The 20,411-nt window shown below is 38.6% G+C and overlaps 1 protein-coding gene across 1 annotated transcript in view; it reads left to right on the forward strand.

Moving 5' to 3' along the window:
* Positions 1-2,894: 2,894 nt before the first annotated feature.
* The window catches only part of qsox1 (quiescin Q6 sulfhydryl oxidase 1), a 56,656-nt gene continuing 39,139 nt past the window's right edge, over positions 2,895-20,411 (forward strand). The window contains exons 1-6 of the mRNA XM_051947198.1: positions 2,895-3,366; positions 5,033-5,133; positions 12,192-12,240; positions 14,970-15,072; positions 16,046-16,136; positions 19,095-19,240. Of these exons, the coding sequence (XP_051803158.1) occupies positions 3,078-3,366; positions 5,033-5,133; positions 12,192-12,240; positions 14,970-15,072; positions 16,046-16,136; positions 19,095-19,240 (779 nt within the window). The 5' untranslated portion in view covers positions 2,895-3,077. The remainder of the gene's footprint in view (positions 3,367-5,032; positions 5,134-12,191; positions 12,241-14,969; positions 15,073-16,045; positions 16,137-19,094; positions 19,241-20,411) is intronic.

Raw genomic sequence — 20,411 nt, forward strand, 5'->3', positions numbered from 1 at the left:
ATAGCATGGCCACGATAAAAAGAACTTTTAATACGAGAACCTTTTATTGATGTCTGATGTCGTTTGTTTACATCAGAAATGTTTATTTACTTTTGAATATTTGATTATTTTGTTATACTCTTAGGGGTGATTTAAAGACATTTTTTGGTGAGTTTGTCTTGGAATCAGGGCTCGATTGTACTAAATAATAACTGTCGATCTTCAAACTGATGTATTTACTATTCTCAGTTTTTTTTTACTAAATCTTTACATAAACATTCAAAAAATTGGGAATAATTTGTCATTTGAATGCCAATCTCTTTTTGAACGACGACGTCTTGAGCCGTGAGAACAAAGCTGCTGTTCTCCAAAAAGAACGTTGCTGAAGGTCACGCAGACGACCGAGAACCCTGCTGGAACGTTTTGTGGTCGAGCTAAACCAAACAAAACTCTCCGGTTTAAATAATGTGGTCTGAAAATGGAAAGCTCTTTTCTCCAGCATCATGTGGTAAACCAGCTGCTGGTGTCAGGGTTGGAGGCCGATTTTCTTATAGAACGATGAATTCTACCGATAAACGTCAGGATGTCTGTCTGAGAACTGAATCTGAATAGAAAGTGGGTCATGCAACAAGACAACGGAGAATGAAGCTAACGTTTTGTAACGACCAAGTCACAGTCCTGACCTTAATCCAACAGAAATGTTCTGGAAGGAGCTGAGGAGAGGAGATCATGTGAGGAAACCCAGAGATGAAGCTGATCTGTGCAGAGAAATGGACTATAATCTGATATGAAGATCCATCAGCAGTGACTGGAAATGTTTAGCTGCAGATTTTGAAGCACAGCAGACATGAAAGCAAAGGATCAGATACCTTAACCACTGCCAGACATGTGATAATGGATCATTTTTCTCAATAAATAAATGACATGTAGAATATGCTGTCCACTTTTAGTGACTCTTAGGACTCTATTTATGCAGAAATATAGATATTCCAAATGATTCACAAACTCTGAAACTGACCTGAAATCCACCTGTCGAGGAAAACAAAAACATGTGGGGGGAAGAGAAAGTGATTTTTTAAAAATAGAAAAGTCACACTCGTGATGAACAAAAACTGCCATGGAGCATATTAGATTTTACTATTATTTTCCACTCTCTGTCTTACATTTTCCTTCACCAACATATATAAATATATTAAATATTTTCATTCATTTTCATCCTTTAATTGCCAGTTTGTTTACACTGAGCTACTTTTTGACCACTAGTTAGCTTTTTTGTGTTTTTTTAATCAATAAAAATAAATAAATAACACATAAAACTAACTAGGGAGTAGAAAAGGTCCAAAATGTTTCTTTCATAGTTCTGGGACATGGCAATAATTTGCCACAACACTGACTTTGAGGACGATATCTGTAATGTTTTATTGTAGGCTACAGTTTGTTTACTTTGTTGGCTTATTTGTTGTAAATTAACCCTCGTGTCGTCCTGCTTTAAAGTTTGAAGATGTGGATAAAAAAAATATATTTCCACAATGATGCTTCTGATGGACATGCCTGTCTGAGTTCCTGATTAAACCCAATTAAAAACGCCATCACTTGTGATATTATGAGCTCAGTAGGTTTAGCAGAAAAGCAAAAACTTCTGTTTTATTTCATTTTCTTCAATACTTTGCAGTTTGTCTGTCACTGCAGCGTGGGATTCCCTGACATGTCACCTTTCAATGATGAAAAGACGCCCCTCGTAGGGATCCCATGGCGGCGATGACCTTCCAGGAAAGACCATTATGTAACCGTGACATCAGATCAGTAATGATCAACACGACCAACAGGAAGCACGCACAGTTCAGGTCTAATCACTGGGAGGTGAAGTGGCTTCGTGGGGGGAGGCTGCAAGGGGATGCATTTTATTCCATTAGGACTTTTTTCTACATGATAATAAATCAAATTATACAGCAAAATTATTTCAAATGAGTCAAATTCAGCCCACACAGCAGGCAGAAATACAAAAAGCATGAATCATTACAGAAGTTTGTTTTTCACAACATTGAGTCAATAAAATCTGTGGAGCATAATGTCCCCCATGAGAATGTCTTATAAAGTGTCAGTGAACAGGCAGGACATCTGACTTTAAGCCTTGTGTTGTCTGAGGATCAAAAATGACTCGGCCACTTTGTTTAACCCTTGAGTCGTCCAGCAGGTCGAAACTTGTGACGTCCACATTTTCAACATTTTTGGGAAATATTTCAATATTTTTTGACGGAAAAAAAATGTTAAAATGTTTCGTTGAAATTTTAAATTCTCTGGATTTTGGTTGATTTTTATGTGAATGTTCTTAAAGAAAATATTAGAAGTTTTACAGATATATATGGAATCGCTTTAGATATTTTTATGAATTTTTTTTGGAAGATTTTCACTCATTTTTTGAAAATATTTACAAGAATTTTCTTGTCACATTTGGGATATTTAAAAAAAATAAAGTTTTAAGGGAAACTTAAGGAATTATTGGAATTTTCTTCCTGGAGGTTTTGCAAATTTTCAGACATTTATGAAGTTTTTTTTTATTTTTTAAAACTTTTTTCAGACCGGGAAACAATATTTTTGGTCAACAACAGGAGAGTTAACATTATTTTGTATTTTCTCTGAATTAGAACTTTAACCAGCATCAATCCTCATAACTGCTTGACATTTAATTTTAAGATTAAGTTTGTTTACATAATATCCATTTTAATGTTTAATGAAATAAAACACTTTTAAGAATAACCATTTTTCATATAATTAGCTTCAGGAAACCTCGTCAGTACTGGTCACTGTTTTGATGCCTCATTATGTCCCTGTCTCCCCCCCCTCTTTTAACCATTACAGGCTATTGAGGTTTATTTCCTGTATTAATGCGGCGTCACTTTAAACCGCCTTCATTTCATATTTCCATCCCTCAGCTGCAGCTCGTTTGGACGGAGGGCGCTTCGGTCTGCAGGGGGAGGAACCCATGAAGGCTGCAGGAGACAAAACCGGGGAGGCAGGAAAAAGTTGAGTGAAGTTTTGGAGACGGCGAGCCGGAGACTGTTGCGCTCCGACCGACCGACAGCAGCTCGGAGGGGAAGATGGCGCGGAGCGGCGGCCGTGCCACGTCTCGGTTCTCTCAGCGAACATGTCCCGGAAAGGTCGCGGAATCGGCCGTGTGGCTGAGCCTGTGGCTGCTGCTGGCTCCGTCCGCTGCGGAGGCCGGACTGTACACCGCCTCCGACCAGATCCTGCTGCTCTCTCCGGGGAACGTGGAGGCGGCGTTGATCAATTCCACGGCGGCGATGGTGGTGGAGTTTTACGCGTCGTGGTGCGGACACTGCATCGCCTTTTCTCCGGTGTACAAGAGCCTGGCCAGAGACATTAAAGGTTGGTGCGGACCGTGCTTCCTCTTGCTAATGATTTCCTCAATAATAATCATGCAGAAAACCCCCCCTTTTTTTAACTACAAACCTCTTAAACTTTGTGAATAAGTTTCACTTTTACGCATTTATCCGTATTATAAGGTAAACCAGACAGAAGTTTTTCAACATTTAAAAGTAAAAATCTACATTTAATTCTCTCAGATTGAACACAGCTTGAGTTATTTATCTGCATGGAAACAGTGGAAGCACCAAGCTGCTGCTCCTATCAGTTAATTAGAGCATGTGATCTAATAAGTGCTTTCCATCCTCCTGCATCCTGACTGTTTCTGTGGAAATCTCACAGAGCTGCGAGAAAAATGCAAATTAATTAGGATGGAAGTGAAAGGGCAAACTTTATGATGGTGGCAGAAGGACTGGTGCTGCCAAACACTCATGATGAAATGATCTGTTTTGCAATCATCCTAATGTTTCTGCAATGTTTTACCTGCTCTGTGACCCGGATTATAACCGATCTGGTTGTTTCTATTCGATGAAATCTTCTTTAAAGTCACATAATGCAGTTTTCCACTTGCAAACCCCCCACACTGTGACTGGAATCTTATCATCAGAACAGTTAGATTTCCATCATAAATGTTATATTTTGAGATTACAGCTCACAGGATGATTGTAAAACAAGCTAATTTCTTCTTTTTTTTTGCATAAAACTGGTCTGTAAAACGTGTTAATGGGAGTCTAGATTCCAAACATTGTTTTTATTGTCAGACTCGTTTAGACCGTCTGTTTGAGGGTACACACTTTATTTGGTTTGCTTTGCAGTTTTAGCAGCTGTAATAATGGAATGTAAATGTTTTCTGCAGGATTTTCCACCATTAAATCAGGCTTTTCAGAAACACGCTTGCATTGGTCTTACAACCATTAGAAACAATAACATCTGTCCAAAAAAATAAATGTAATTGACTGAAATCTCCTGTCTCTGGATAGATTTCTCGTTTCCCCTTACACAACTTAAATTACAGCATGCTATTATAAAATTGTCGTCCAAAAAACACTGCTTACTCCTCCTTTAAGAGTCCAATTATAACTCTTTTGTTGTTGTTGTTTTTTTTTAAGAATCCTTTAGATGTAGACATTTAGAGCGGTAATTTGATCATTTCTAGATATTAACCAGGATATCAGACATACCAAACACTTTCCTTTCACTTACACAAAGACTTTGCTGCCTCCACATACGCAAACTTCTGTGTATTTGCATTTAATGACTCCGATAAAAGCAGCTGGAGTCGAATGCAAACCGAGCTGATCACTTTCTGGCACCAGTCGGAGTGTTTCAGCTCCTCGCACTCTGTCAACAATGGCCACTGATGGCTTGGCAGGCTTTCAAACGCTGGCAGGCAGCGGAATTTTACAGGGAAATATCAGGAATACGTGCAGATATTAGCCTGATGGAAGCACTGCAGAGGTATTTGGCACCATGTGACTAATCTGTTTATTCTGAATAATGAAGATGCATTCACTGACCCATTGAAAAGATTGTATTTTTCCTTGACTAGACTGATGAAACTGTATTGACACACATGGTGGGAGGACAATAGAGGCCCGTGGTGCTGGCAGACAGCAGCAGACAGTACACTAAATATTTACTGTGGCTCTGTTTGATGTGCGCTCCTCAGAGTGGAAGCCAGCTGTGAACCTGGCAGCGATAGACTGCGCCGCTGAGGACAACAGGAAGGTCTGCGCCGCCTACCGGATCAGAGGGTATCCCACCATAAAGGTAACAAACTCTGCACTACCTGTCACCTGCACTGAGGGCTTCTCTGCTGTAATGACGGCTGCTGCACGAGAAGTCGCTCATTTAGTCACTAAAGCAGATCAAGAAAATGGATTTAAAGATGCAGAATCATCATGTAGCGTTCAGTTAAAGAGAAAAAACACAGCAAGTACATTAAATTAATTAAAAAAACTGCTAAGGGGATGTTTGCAAAGATGACTAAGTTCTGAGTTTTAGTTAACCCTCCTGTTGTCCTCATTTACCAAAAAAAAAATTGTTTCCTTGTCTGAAAAAAATCCAAAAATTCAGCAAAAAATTCCCTGAATTTCTGAAAATTTGCAAAACCTTCAGGAAGAAAATTCCAAGAATTCCTTAAAAGTTTCCCCTTAAGTTTTATTTTAAAAAAATCCCCCAAATTTGGTAAGAAAATTCTTGTAAATATCTTCAAAAAATGAGTAAAAATCTTCCAAAAGAATCCTAAAAATATATAAATTGATTCCATGCATATCAGTAAAATTTGTAGTATTTTCTTTAAGAATATTCACAAAAAAATCAACCAAAATCCAGCGAATTTAACTGGATTTTGGTTGATTTTTTAAAAAAAAAATTTTTTTGTGAATGTTCTTAAAGAAACATTTTCAACGATTACTTCTTTCCATCGAAAAATGTTCAAAGATTTCCCAAAATGTTGAAAATGTGAACATCAGAAGTTTCACTGTGAAAAATATATATTTTTTCCACATTTTCAAACTTTAAAACGGGTTAATTTTGACCCGCAGGACAACAAGAAGGCTCATGTTGTGATGAAGTTAATAAAGATGCATTTTTTTTAGTATGAATTTAAAGATAGAGCACAGCATGCAGAAGGATGAACACCATCAGAACAGCTCATAAGACATGTCACTGTTATTATTAACTTGGATAAATAAAGTGTTGCAAGGCATTACAGGATAAAAGAAGAGCCTTAAGAGCAGCTCTAGCTCACACCTGTAGCCAGTGAACCGAGGTTACACAATGAAGTATTTTAATTATTGTCATGAGTCAGCTTTCAGAACAAGCTCAGACTAGTTAGATGAGAGAAGACTGCGGAAGGACAATCCAGATGCTTAGATTAATGTCCCAGTATCATGCAGTGATATAGGACGCTGGAATGTCAGTGAGAGTTCAAGTTCCTCTCTGGTGTTTGATTTGATGCCAAAAATTCATCTCTGCATGTCAAAAATACACATTTAGAAGTTTTTTGTTTTTTTTTTACCATGAAAATAATAATTTCCCACCTTTAAATGCTCTGAAACTCTGCCGCTGCTTCTAAACCCGTGGATCTACGTAGTCGCTGCCGCTCACCTCGCTGCTTGAGCACACCAGCTCACCTACAACTACTGTACATTATACAGAAACAAGCTGTACTTTGGAGTCATTTAGCTGCATGTGTTCAAACTAGTAATCAATTCTGAAGATGAATTAAAACACAGAAAGCTCCACCCTGCAAGCTGACAGGATTAGTTCTGTAGATTTGTGACATTTGAAACCTCAAAAGTCTGAATCTGAGTTTGTGAGATTATCGTCTGTAGTTTGAAGGTGGAGATAGTCAGACAGTCACAAGGGTTTTCTAACCATCAATGAGCCTTTCAACAGCATTAGCTAACACAATGTAGCATTAGAACACAGGAGTGATGGTTGCTGGAAATGTTCCTCTGTACCCCTATGGAGACATTCCATTAAAAATCAGCTACAACAGTCATTTACCACATTAACTGTGTCTTCACTGGATTTATCATTCATTTAATGGTATCTTCATTGAACAAAACTGCTTTTCTTTCAAAAATATGGACATTTCTAAGTGACTCTAAACTTTTGAACATATATATGTGTACATGCAGAATGTATGTTTTTGTTTTACAGCAGCTGCTGCACACTTTTCAAAGACAGACGACAGTGATACCGAATGAGAGATGTCATGGAGCTATAAAGGTTAACTGGACTCTGTATACAGGGTGGGGAAGCAAACATGTCCTATTGACAAATTTGAATGTCCTGCCCAGACGGTGAGGGTAATCAAAACAATAATTAAAATCAAAGTTCCTTACCTTTAACCAAGCATTTTAAGATTTGTCAGACCTTGGTGCATTGTGAAACGAGCAAGCAACAAGCAAAACGCAACAGGGTTTGTGATCTCCTGGATGCCCAAATCCCTCAGAAGGACATTGCCAAAATTGTTGACATCAGTGAGAGGACCATTCGCCGCATCCAGCATGCCAGACAATCCAGTTTGGGCACCAAGAGATCTCCAGATGGTCCTGGGAGTCTTGGGCTCAGATGGCAATAAGATGCCCCACTACTTCTTCAAGCCAGACCAGAAAATTGGGGCTGATGTGTACTACAAAGTTCTGAGGTACACCGTTTTGCCCTGGCTGAAGGCCACCTACCCTGACAACAGCTATGTGTGGCAGCAAGACGGGGCTCCTGCTCACACATCAATCAAGGTCCAAAAGTTCTGTGAGTAGAATATGGAGAACTTCTGGCCCAAAGGCATTTGGCCCCCAAGCTCACCTGATCTAAACCCCCTGGATTTTTTCTGATGGGGCTCCGTTGAGTTGAGGACTAATGCCACCCCTCAAGCCAATATGGATTAACTTAAGGCTGCATTCTCCAGGGAATGGGAGGCCTACCCCAAGGAGGATATCAGGAGGACCTGTGCCTCTTTCAGAGGCTGTATTGAGGCCTTCATCATGGCTGATGGAGGACAGATTGAATAAACATGTTCTGAAAGCTTTAAATTTGTGTTCTTCAAGAAATCAGTTCAAAATTCCAAAGAATAAAAAGTTATACCCATTTGTAGTTGTTTTTACCTGACAGGACATTTTTGCTTCCCCACCCTGTACATAAACTTAGTGAGCGAGCATTGGTAGCACACTACCGACTTAGATCTACAAAACTGTAAATGATTAAACTTCTATCAAACATTTTCCCTTATTTAAACCTCCGAACCCCAAAATCCAGCCACAGATTTAAAAGTCCTGTTCTATTTTTTAGAAACTATAGAAACAGTCATCAGATTTTCAATTTTCTGATGACCCCTTAATGACCTCTGACTTGTTCTGTTAGGGGAAAATAAGCAAATCTAAGCTTGTTCTAGCAAAACACCATGTTTACAAGAAAAAAAACTTAATTTCCTTTTCTTTAAAAAGGGAATCTTTTAAAGCTGGGATAGGCAGAAAAAAGTTCAAAAGCAACATAAAACCCAAGCTTCATTGTAAATACGAACCTTTTCCCTGTAGTTAGTAAAGAGCTAAACTATTACCAAGACTCAACTTGACCACTCATAACTAGCATTCCTTATGAATCTACACAGCCTGACCAACCAGAGTGATGCAGCTTATAGTCTGGATCCACGGCCTTGTTTAGGATTTCCCATTGGGAGATATAGCTGCCGGCACAGCATCGCTGTAACCATGACAACAAGTGAATACTGTCAGTTACCTGCTGATGATCACATGATTGATCCTACTACAAAATGACTGATTTATCAGTTGGAAATCATCAGAGGAACAATTGATTAAACTGTGGAGTGTTTCTGAGTCCCGCTACATATTTAGGTCATGTATGTAGCAAACCCCAGTCAGACAATGGTGATACTCTTGATGTTTCACAAAGCCTTTATTTACAGCCTTATTTTGAACACAAATTCACCTTCCTGTCCTTCTCTCCTTTCTTGTCCTCATTCCAGCTGTTTCTAAGTTTAGACACATCCTTTACTGGACAGCAACAGATGGAACCGTTTTCTGTCATCTTTGTGAATTTTCTGACTTTTCGGCAGCATCTTCGTCATGACAACAAACCTCTTCTTAGATAACCATTTCCTGTGCTGCTGGGATGGTGACAAAATAGATGCTCGTAACATTCAGAATTAGTCCTCAAAATAAAGGCATGGAGGGAACAGTTATTATCCCCCGCCTCTACGAAGTGGAAAAGGGGGATATAGGTTTGGCCTCCATGCGTCCGTCTGTCCGTCCGAGATGAAGGGGACAGCTTTTCTCGGAAACTATTACAGCTAGGATTACAAAATTTAGAGTGTAGCTTCACACCATGGACCCCTTGATCAAGTTCGAAAATGAGATCTGTGCGATAATATTTAACAGAGTTATGGCCCTTGATATGCTATTTTGGATATAGACTCATAGACATCACATGTGGCGGGGGATATTGATGACCATGTCGTCTTGTTTTAAAACTAGCATAACAAAGGCTTGCCAAAAGTGATGAACTGATCAGCAGACCTTTATATGCAATTTACACGCAATACGGTATAACTGCATAGCATGCACATGGATAACACATGCCTGTGCTCAGCGCAAGTTCATTTTTTATTAAACATTTCATCCGTCAGAAGTGATAGGTCGACTGAGCAGCCTTGGCGGAGTACTGCAGTCTCTTTTGTAGAACATCCAATAGTAAAGATACACTCTCTTCAAAGAATTGTGATTGGCTAAAGTCTCTCTTTGGATAGATTTCCTGAAGTCTGAAACAGCAGCTGAGAGAAGCTGTAGTACTGTACCTTCCTCTGAGATCACGTAGATTCCGCCAAACTGATGAAATTTTCGCCCAGTGATGCACAAACAACTGCCTACGCTAGCTTTAACAGTCAAATTTGCACAAAAATGCTCATATTTGACTTGTTTCTTCGCTCAGATTTTTCAGCGTTTAACAGCAAAAAGTTGGATTTGAAAAAGGTCATTTGGCTGTACAGGTCCATAAATACAGGTGTGTGTCATCAGCATAGCAGTGAATACTAACACCATGTTTACAATTGATCTCACCAAGAGTAACCATAGAGATGAGAAAAGAAAAACAGGATCAATGATTGATCCCTGTGGGACACCAAACTTTACTTTTTATACTTCATATTATTTTAACCCTTTAAGCTTCAGTGTACCGCCGGCGGTACACCTACTAATTTGCATAGGAATTTCAGGAATGTCCGACCGGTGCAAACACGATTATACAAACACTATACACCGATGGAAAGCTTAGATTCTCATGAATCCGCCGGTATAAACCACTTTCAGATGTGATTACCACAGCGGGTGAGAAAAACACATTTGTCCTACAAAAACAAATATTCATCCATCCGTTCTCTATACACGGCTTCAACGCACACAGCGCGACTCACATTTCCGGGTTCATTATTACACACAAAAAAAAGATTCCACAAAAAACGGCCATAATCCAACCTTTTACATCAGATGACACAAGCCAGTAAACTATTTTGTCCAAAACATGTCCTGAAGTCGGTATAAAATCCCCGAATCGGTCGTTTTCAAGGAAATGCACCTCCCGATGCGCGTCCAATATTCCCCGTATTTTTCGTAATTTTTTTTATTTAAAAATAGAATATTAGCGATTTTTTTGTACTGAAAACGGCTGGAATTGACTGAAGCTTAAAGGGTTAACTCACTGAGTTCTGTTTGATGAATATGAATGGAACCATGAAAACGCTGTCAGTTGGATCCGGTGTGCTTCTGCAAATGTAAAATAAATCGATAGAAATGAGCCCATCATTGACTGCTCTGGTCCAGGTAGTTTGATTAGAATGTGACTCTACGCCAGGCCAATATTAATCAAAAAATCTGTTGTTTGATAAGTAGGCAGGAATGTGATCAGCTGCTGCCCTTTAAAGTAATTTCAACATAAAAGGAAGATTGGAAATTGGTCTATAAATCTTCAGAATATGTGGATCAATATCAGATATTTTAAGTAGCAGTTTAATAATGTGAGGTTTTAAAGCCAGAGGCACGGAGCCCAGATGAAATCACTCTGTGTTACCGTTGATTATTCAAATATATTTCTAATAACGGTCTCTGCAAAAGACGAATTAAACATGTAAATCTGAAAAAATAAAAATAAAGAACAGGCGGCAGCTTTTGTTCTGCTTCATTGTGTATGAAGCTAAAATAATTGGTTTGTTGATGGACAGAAAATTAATCTGCACGGATTTTAATAATCAATTCAGAGTTTAAATCATGTTTACTGGTTCCAGCTCTTCAGATGTGAAGGTCTTCTATGAAACTAAACTGAATATTTCTCGTGCTTGGGCTGTTTTTTTTTTTAACAAAACGAGGATATGTATTAATTGGGATATTCTCTAGCTGTTGCCCCAACTTAATGAGCTACTATTGGATTTTAGCTCAATCAGAAAGTTTCTGAATCAAACTACGCTTTTTCTTGACCTTTTTTATCCCATTTTCCATCATTTGCATAAGAAAATAAATCAGACACAGCTCCACCACATTTCTGCCATGCAGCGGTCACTATTTGGCAGCAGCACATTAACATGCATGCCGTTTCTATTCCCATGAGGTTCCATGTTTCTGCCATATATTTCTCAAGCAGCTATTAAATTAGGAATGTTCACACTTTTGCAAGAACAACCGACCTATTCTGCACGCTTGCAGCCACGGTTTTACTTAGATTTTTGCATATTTCGATCTTTCTTAAGGTGTTTATAATATCCCATTGACACTTTATTTCTTTTCTTGGATTTTGACACTTAAAAACTTCATAACTTGTTTGCAAAATGCTTATTATGGAGTGTAAAAGGCGCAGTTGTGCTCGTATAATCAGAATGCAGTGTAATTTCAGTTATGTTTGACTTCTTCTCCCCTGAATGCTAATGCACATTTGACAGATCGGGTTAGACCCTCTGCATGCAGTTAGCGAGCTCCCAGAGGACTGAACTTTTGCAGAATCAGCAGCCTCAACTGCAGAATCGCTCCTGCTTCAAACATCTGCATGAGAATCTGCAGTGCCTCTGATTATTCAGCAGCTCTGAGCGTTGGAGCCTCTGGTCCCGGTCATCCAGAGAAACAAAGAGCTCCTTCTGTTGGAGCCCACAATGGAGCTTTAACATCTGCGACTCATTTCAACCAGGAAGGATCCGGAGGTCGAGGCTTCCCCCCCCACCAAACATTACTCAACCTTCTCTCATGGTCGTGTGAGGCCCGTCCAATCTGATCTCTTCTCCCTTCCTCACCTAACCTCCCTCTCTTTCTTTCACTTCACAGTTCTTCCACGCGTACTCCAAGGCTGATTCAACAGGACTGGCTTTTAAAGGTAACTGCAGCTGGTTTATCTACACCTTAAATTATCTACCAAAGAGGTGGGCAGTTTCAACAGACGCCATGTTGAAGTAGGAATATGTGCATCAATTATTAGCAGATGTGCGTTTACCATCAAACTGGTCTAATTTAGAAGTTTAGTCATTAATCACATCCAGCAATCGGCCACAACAACAAAACCACTGGCGGGTAAAAAGAGAATAAACTAGATTGTGGACTAGTCTGTCATGCAGAGACTGAAGAGGATTTAACCTGCAGTCTCTGATTTTTAAAACTGTTGTATTTGTGAAAATGCAAAGAAATGGAAATTTTGCAGGTCTGTTTTTTTTATTTGATTTCCATCAGGGCCACTTTAGACCAGGTCCAGATAAAAAAACCAGTGAGCTTAGAGCGTCAAACCTGGAATAGGTTGCTGTACCTATTCAATCTACAGGTAAAAACTGCAGACCAGGCCAGAAATCTGGGTGTGGTGATGGACTCAGAACTCAGTTTTGGAAAACACATTAAAGCAGTTAAAGTCGGCTTACTATCGCTTGAAAAATATCTCAAGAATTAAAGGGCTGATGTCTCAGCAGGACCTGGAAAAGCTCGTCCATGCATTTATTTTCAGTCTGCTTGATCACTGTAACAGTATTTTTACAGGTCTACCTAAAAAAAACAAAAAGAACACTCAAACAACTGCAGCAGATTCAAAACTCTGCTGCCCGAGTCCTCACTAAGACCAAGATAATAGATCATATCACTCCAGTTTTAAAGTCCTTACACTGGCTTCCTGTCACTCAGAGGGTAGATTTTAAAGTCCTGCTGCTGGTCTACAAAGCTTTAAATGGTCTAGGACAGGGGTGTCAAACTCAGTTCCTGGAGGGCCACTATCCTGCATGTTCTAGATGTTTCCTTCTTCCAACACACCTGATTCAAATGATGAGCTTATCAAGCTCAGCAGAAGCCTGATAACGAGCCTGATCATTTGAATCATGTGTGTTGGAAGAAGGAAACATCTAAAACATGCAGGATAGTGGACCTCCAGGAATGGATCTTGACACCCCTGATCTAGGACCAAAACACATCAGAGACCTCCTGACTCAGTATGAACCACCCAGACCACTCAGGTCATCTGGATCAGGTCTTCTAGTAGTTCCTAGAGTAAAAACCAAACACGGAGAAGCTGCATTCAGCTTCTGTGCCCCACATATAGGGAACAAACTCCCAGAGAACTGTAGATCAGCTGAAACTCTCAGCACATTTAAGTCCATTCTGAAGACGTACCTGTTCTCAGCTGCTTTTGATTAAATTATTTTAACTCTGATTTTATGACAGTTATTTTAAACAGTCCTTGTTTTCTGACTTCTGTTTTTGATCTTTTTACTGTTCTGACCTTTTTTTAATGATTTCATAAATGTTTTCTTTTAATAATTGTTGTCATTTTCTGTCTTAATGTCTTTGTAAAGCACTTTGAATCGCCTCGTTGTTGAAATGTACGATATAAATACATTTGCCTTTGCCTGTACAAAGGATAAAGACTCTATAAACATAGTTATTGATGGTGAAATTCAAAATTCAGTTCTAATGCGTTTAAAAAGTAAGAAAAAAAAATCAATATGCACAGATAAAAGCACTGTTAAATTACCGGATCAATAAGCAGTATTGGTAACATTGGTAGTACCGTTAACGTCTTAACGATTCCCATCCCTACTGACAACCCCTGATTCAAGTCCTTTTAATGTGCCGACTCCTGCAGCCATGGTTATGGGTTCTGTGACTCCTTCTGTACCTCCTTATTGCTGCTGTGTTTCACTGAGTTTTAGTTGATCCTCCTGTAAACTTTTCCATCTCTTTCCTCATCAGTTCACGTTCAGTATGAAGCCGTGATGCAGACGTAGATTACATCCCATAATCCACAACGTTCTGCTGTTCACATCTCATTTTAGAAGCACGTTTATGCAGTTACGCTGTTTGGAAATCAGTTTAGCTCCAGTGATCACAGGTCAACTCACTTTTGTTGTATTGAGTTTATACTTCAGAGGCCCTATCTATATATTATATTCTCTAATAATAATACTAATAGACTTTATGTATATATCGCCTTTTTTAAAAACAGAGTTTACAAAGTGCATTACAGACAGGGCAAAAAATAAAAAGGGGAAACAACCAGTGAACAACAGAAGCTCTGTCAGTCCAAACAGAAGGAGAACTGAGAGTAAAACATAATCGAAAATAAATCTAAATGAATTCATAATGAATCAATACAACCCCAATACAGATTGAAATAATCAAATGTTGCATCTAAATGTGGGAAAAATGGGATGGTAAAACCATAAACACAAGGCTAAAAACAACAATAATACTAGTAAATAATCAATCTAAATGTAAGTTAATAAATAAAAAATAGAATAAAATGAACAATCCAATAATTAATAATAAAACTGATAAAAATAATAATAATGAAAATAAAAAATAGAGAAAACCCTGTAATGTTCAACCTAGAATTACTGCAGCCAGTGAGAAGTGAGACAGTTTAAAATTATTTAACATTTTAGTGGTTTTGCATCCAGCGGAGAACACGTTCTAGTATTTTCCTTTAATCTGTCACCCGTCTGTCTAACAGCCAAGTTTCCCTTTTTATTTGCTTGTATTTGTGCTCCAGGAAGTCGTGGATTTCTTTTTGTAAATTCTAATCCAACTTGTGAACATGCAGGAAAATATAATCCCCTTTTCGATGTCTAGATTTTTCCCGCGACGTTCGAAGTCTCCGTCACACGATCATCGATAAACTGGAGACTCATGTGGAGGCGTGGCCTCCTGCCTGCCCCCCGCTGGAGCCCACCAGGTACAAACACCGACCGTTAGCTTCTGTAGTTTATTCATAGCCTCTCTTTTAGCTGATTCACTCATACCGGAACCAACAGAGGGTGCGTTTATACTATAAAAGCGTGTTAAAGTGGTGTTTTCTGCTTTATAACCTGTCCTTTTGTAACCCAACAGGAGCAGTGGTTCTGTTTTTAATGCAGTATTTCCTAGTATTTCATCTGTTTTTTCTTTTATTAATTTGCAGCCACAGAAACTTATTTTCCTGTAACGTTGCATGACTTAATCTCTCGTCATCGTGGGCTGCTGCGTGAATTTCTGCAGATATTTATCAGCGACGGAATCATTCGACCGCTCAACAGGAAGCACACAATGACTGCTCGCTTTATTTAATCAAGCTTTTCAGGCTGAAAACAGAAAATACAATTAGAAAAGCTGTAAAACTTGTTTATGATTATTAGAAAAACAGTGTTCGTATGCAGACTCGAGCTCCAGATGATTCTGATGGTTCAACAGGAAAACCAAACCAGAAGTTGAGTTCGTTTCTGTTTTTTGACTAAAAAGGGGAAAGTACCTTTGTGCCTTTTTCTGCTCTTCTGCTTTTTCTTGTTCTTGATTTGAACTTTCGTTCTTGCATCAGAGCTACTTGCAGCCGTGTGTTTTACCCGACCAGAAGAATGTTTTTGGCTGGACGACGTGTTTCGGTTTAATGTTTTGCATTTGTGGTTTTTTTTGATGAAGTCTTGTGCAGGAATAGAGGGCACCAAGACAACCGCAACTTCTCCTAATTAAATAAAGACTTGATCATTTAGAATTTTGAAAGGCAGCTTTTTTTTATTTTGGGATGAAATATATGCACATAATTATATTTCCTTTTTAATAATGCCCCTAAATCTCTCCTAAATCAGTGTCTTTATTTGTAGGTGATGTTTGGAGTTTGTTTACCTGAAATTCTGATCTGAAATAATTTTTTTTCTCTGCTCTTTTCTTTCCAGCCAAGCAGAGATCGACGTCTTCTTTGAGACCAACAATGTCCAACATCTGGCTCTGATCTTTGAAGATGCTAAATCCTACGTCGGTCGAGAGGTAAAAAAAAACAAACACATTTCCATCCAGCAGGAATCTGAACTACGAAGTAGGACTGGCCCGAATAGTGGTTTCTGACCTCCAAATATTTGGGCCCTATTAAAGACGAATATCCGAATATTTGTTCCGCCCCATAACGTCCGAAGGGGGGGCGGGGATGGTGGCTTGTGGTGGAGACGGTCCGAATATTTGGATCTGTTCGTCTGGTCTCCCGGGTTCAAATTTTGCCTTCGTTTTGTCTTCAGTTAAACTGAAGAATTTCCAAACAGTTGAGGTCTTCAGCATCTTGTCTTGTGTTTATGCAACGAAGTGAAGCGTGACGTCAGAGTTAGCAGCCACCCGGCCATTCAGGTGGTGGTAAGAAACAGGAATGGAGGAGCCGAGATGAGCTGAAGTGGGCCGAAGAGAAGAGACGAGCTCAGAATATTTTCGTCTGGAGGAGGAGGGGGTGATCACATAGACATATGTGTATATGTTTATGTGATCACACGATGAAATGAGCCGATGTGGGCCGAAGGCGGAGGGAAGACGGTAACGCTGCATGTTCTTTCCCCCCGGTATCGTCCGACGGGGGAGAAAGATATTCAGATTCCAAAATGAATATCCGGATACCGCCGTAGCGAACGAATATTCGGATATTCGGGTCCTGCCCTAGTACGAAGCAAATTCAGTTTATCTTGGATTTGTTTTACTGTCTGGCTTCACTAAATTTCAGTCACATGAAGCTGATTGTCGACTCATCAACACTTCTACAGGCAAATATTCCTCACTAGACGAACACACTTTAATGTGATACTAATACGAGGAGTTTAAAACTAATTCAGGGTAAAAGCAACACGAGTTAATTAGATGTAGATTTTTTTTATCTTAAGATTCAGTTTATTTGTCGTCATGCATCACAAGCTTGTTTAAGACATTATAGATGCAGTCCCTTCATGCTACTCACAAAAAAACAGACAAATTATGCAAAGGAGGATTCATTCAGTGATCTCGCATTTATTCTCATTTTTCGGCCGTTTAAAGCACTTTTCATCCATTATTTTCACCTGCAGAATCAACAGAGTTGAACAGTTTTAGAAGCAAGTAAAGAACAAATATTAGAACAGAATTCAAACTTATTAGCAGACGTACAGCAGACCTCGTTACGTCAGTAATCAGGCGATAAGACTTTGCTTTATTCACCAGTTTCTGCTTTAGGATTACACCACACTACAAAGGCAGATGGAACAAATACATCGCTTGCAGCTCGACAAACTCATCTTTTCCCTCCAACTATCTGAGCTCTGCAGGATCTCCAAAGAATGATAATAAGAGAACTGATAGTTCAGTAGGAAGTATTTTCATATGTTGATCTGGTGGTGGTCAGCACGGTCACCTCACAGCTAGAAGATCCATGGTTTGCATCTTTGCCTTCCTGGGATCTTTCTGGATGTTCTCCTGTACATGTGTGGCTTTTCTCCAGCTTCCTCCCACAGTCCAAAAGCATGCTGAGGTTAATTGGTGATTCTAAATTGTCTGTAGGTGTGAGTGTGATTGTTTGTCTCTCTGTGCAGCCCTGTGATTGGCTGTTACCTGTCCAGGATGTCCTCTGGGATAGACTCTAATGACCCTAATGAGGACTAAGTGATGTATAGATGATGGATGATCTGATATCTGGAACATAATCTGCTCCAGAGCTGTTAGATGTTCAGCAGAAGTTATTATGGAGATGTAATGCAGCAAAAAGTAACCTGAAGTGACCTCAATAAACCCAAATCCAGCTTCATAGTACAGACCTCAGTCGTACTTTTTTCTCGATTTGTTATTTATGTCAGAAGAAATATGTTTTCAATAAAATAATTCCATATGTATGGAGGATTTTTTTAAACCACCATGTGACCTTACTGGAAAAAATTCCCCTCTCAAAACAAGGAAAAAAAACTTGTTTCAAAGAACTTTCCCCTTGAAATAAGTGGAAAAAATCTGCCAATAGAACAAGTGAAAAATGGCTTGGTCAGATTTCTTGAAATAAGATATGATATTTAAAACGTTGAGATCTTAAAATTAGGTGGGAAAACTTATTTTAAGCTTTATTTTACCAGGATTGTCAAGCTTTGGTATGTTAAACCCTCCTGTTGTCCTCTTTTACGACAGCAAAAAATATTGTTGCCTTGTCTGAAAAAAATCCAAAAATTCAGCAACAAAATTCTAAAAATTTTAAAAATCTTCAGGTAGAAAATTGCTTTAAGGTTTTCCTTAAAAATGTTATTTAAAAATAAAAATCCTCCAATTTGGCAAGAAATAAAAATAAAGGAAAATAAAAATTGTAAAAAGTTTTCAAAAAAATGAATAAAAAAATCTTAAAAACATCTAAAATGATTCCATATATATCGGTAAAAGTTCTAATATTTTCTTTAAGAGCATTCGGGAAAATCCAAATCCAACATTCACTGGATTTTGGTTGATTTTTTTTTTTTTCCCTGAATGTTCTTAAAGAAACGTTTCTTTCTACCACAAAACGTTCAAAAATTTCCCCCAAAAATTTGAAAATGTGGAAGTTTCCACTGTGAATATATATATATATATATATATAATTTTTTTTTTTTTCTCCCTACATTTCTAAACTTTAAAACAGGTCAATTTGACCCGCAGGATGACAGGAGGGTTAAACAATCATTTCAAGATTGTTTGACTTAACAAGATATTTAAGATGCGTTGTCTTAAAACAAGTCCCTCCATCTGCTGAAATGTCTCCTGTTCAGTGAATTTATCTTAAATTGAGAGAGCTGAGACATTTTGACTAAAAATAAGACAAATAGACTTGGTAAGATTTGAGTTTTTTGCAGTGCAGTGAAAGTCTTCGGTTTATCGTCTTTAAATGGCAGCTGTCTGGATATTACTGACGCGTGTTGAACTGAATCTTGTTCCTTTTTTTTTTTTTTTTTTTTTTTTTTTTTTTCCCGTGCCGTGTTTCTTCAGGTGACTCTGGACCTGCTGCAGTTTGAGAACGTGGCAGTACGGCGGGTTCTGAACACCGAGGCGGGTCTGGTGACCAAACTGGGAGTGACGGAGTTTCCATCCTGCTACCTTTATTATCCAGGAGGCAACTTCACCAGGCTCCCAGTGTGAGTGTTTCAGCTTCTTAACTTCCACTGCAGTTTAATTCTACAGCTTTATCAGCTCAGCTTCAACCTCATGCAGGAAAACTAAAAAAAAAACAAACAAGAAAATGTGCAAAAAATACTCAAAACTTTAGATTTTTCATTCTTTAAGACACATAAAATCTGTTTGGTAGCATCAGGATTTTATTAATATTTTTTTTTCATTTGTTTTTAGCAGTTCATGACAGCATTTGCTTTTTCTAACACCGGTGTTTATTTTAAACTGGGTGGTTTTAACGTTTCAGACAAAGATCTGTTGTTCATTTAGGTTTATTCGGGCAAAAAAGCATAGGCGTTCACACTGATAAGTCTATCCTAATGGTTAAATATTTACAGCATCCTATAATAATTCAATAAATGCAATCATTCTGTTTGAAAACATGATGTTTTGGAACGGTAGAAATGTCAAAATTCACCGTAGATGGTGGAAAAAAATGGAAATTTAACAGATAATCCGATTCAGTTATCACTTGACAACGTCTAAACAAAGAGAATCAAGAAATTATGAGACGACAGACATTTTTGATGAATATAAATATAACGCCAGAGTCATTTTTCATCAGATTGAAGTCAGAAAAAGAAGAAAACACCGAATGAATCCACCAAGAACTGCAAATAATTATGGTCTAAGTTGTCTAATAATAATAATTTCCAAAGCTGTTTGCGCCTTTAAATCACTTTGTTTTTGTACACATCCATAAGAAAAATGTGCTCTAAAACTCACACCTGATTAATAACTATATGGACCTAATGCAAATGAAATCAAATCTATTTAAAAGCTCTACTCAGTCGTACTTAAAGACGTTTTGTCGTGAGTTTTGGTGCAGGAACGCAGACATTTCAGACTTCTCATGCACCTGTTTGGTGACTCCACTTTGTTTCATCGTCGTTCTGCACGGCATGAAAACACTTTAAATCCCGCTGTGTTCGGACACACAAACAGAGAGGCGGTTTGAGGACACTGAGCAGAAGGTTTGTCCAGAACCAGGCACAGACAAACAGGAGAGTCTCTGTCGGAGCGTTTTATCGCCCTTTAAAGCAACAAAAGCTCTGAGTAAATATACAAATGGAGGAGGCCTGGCTGGGGCTGAGTCAGACTCTGATAGTAACCATGACGATCCGGTAACGAGCTCCT

The sequence above is a fragment of the Acanthochromis polyacanthus genome, chromosome 4 (assembly GCF_021347895.1).
Source record: "Acanthochromis polyacanthus isolate Apoly-LR-REF ecotype Palm Island chromosome 4, KAUST_Apoly_ChrSc, whole genome shotgun sequence".
Lineage (NCBI taxonomy): Eukaryota > Metazoa > Chordata > Actinopteri > Pomacentridae > Acanthochromis > Acanthochromis polyacanthus.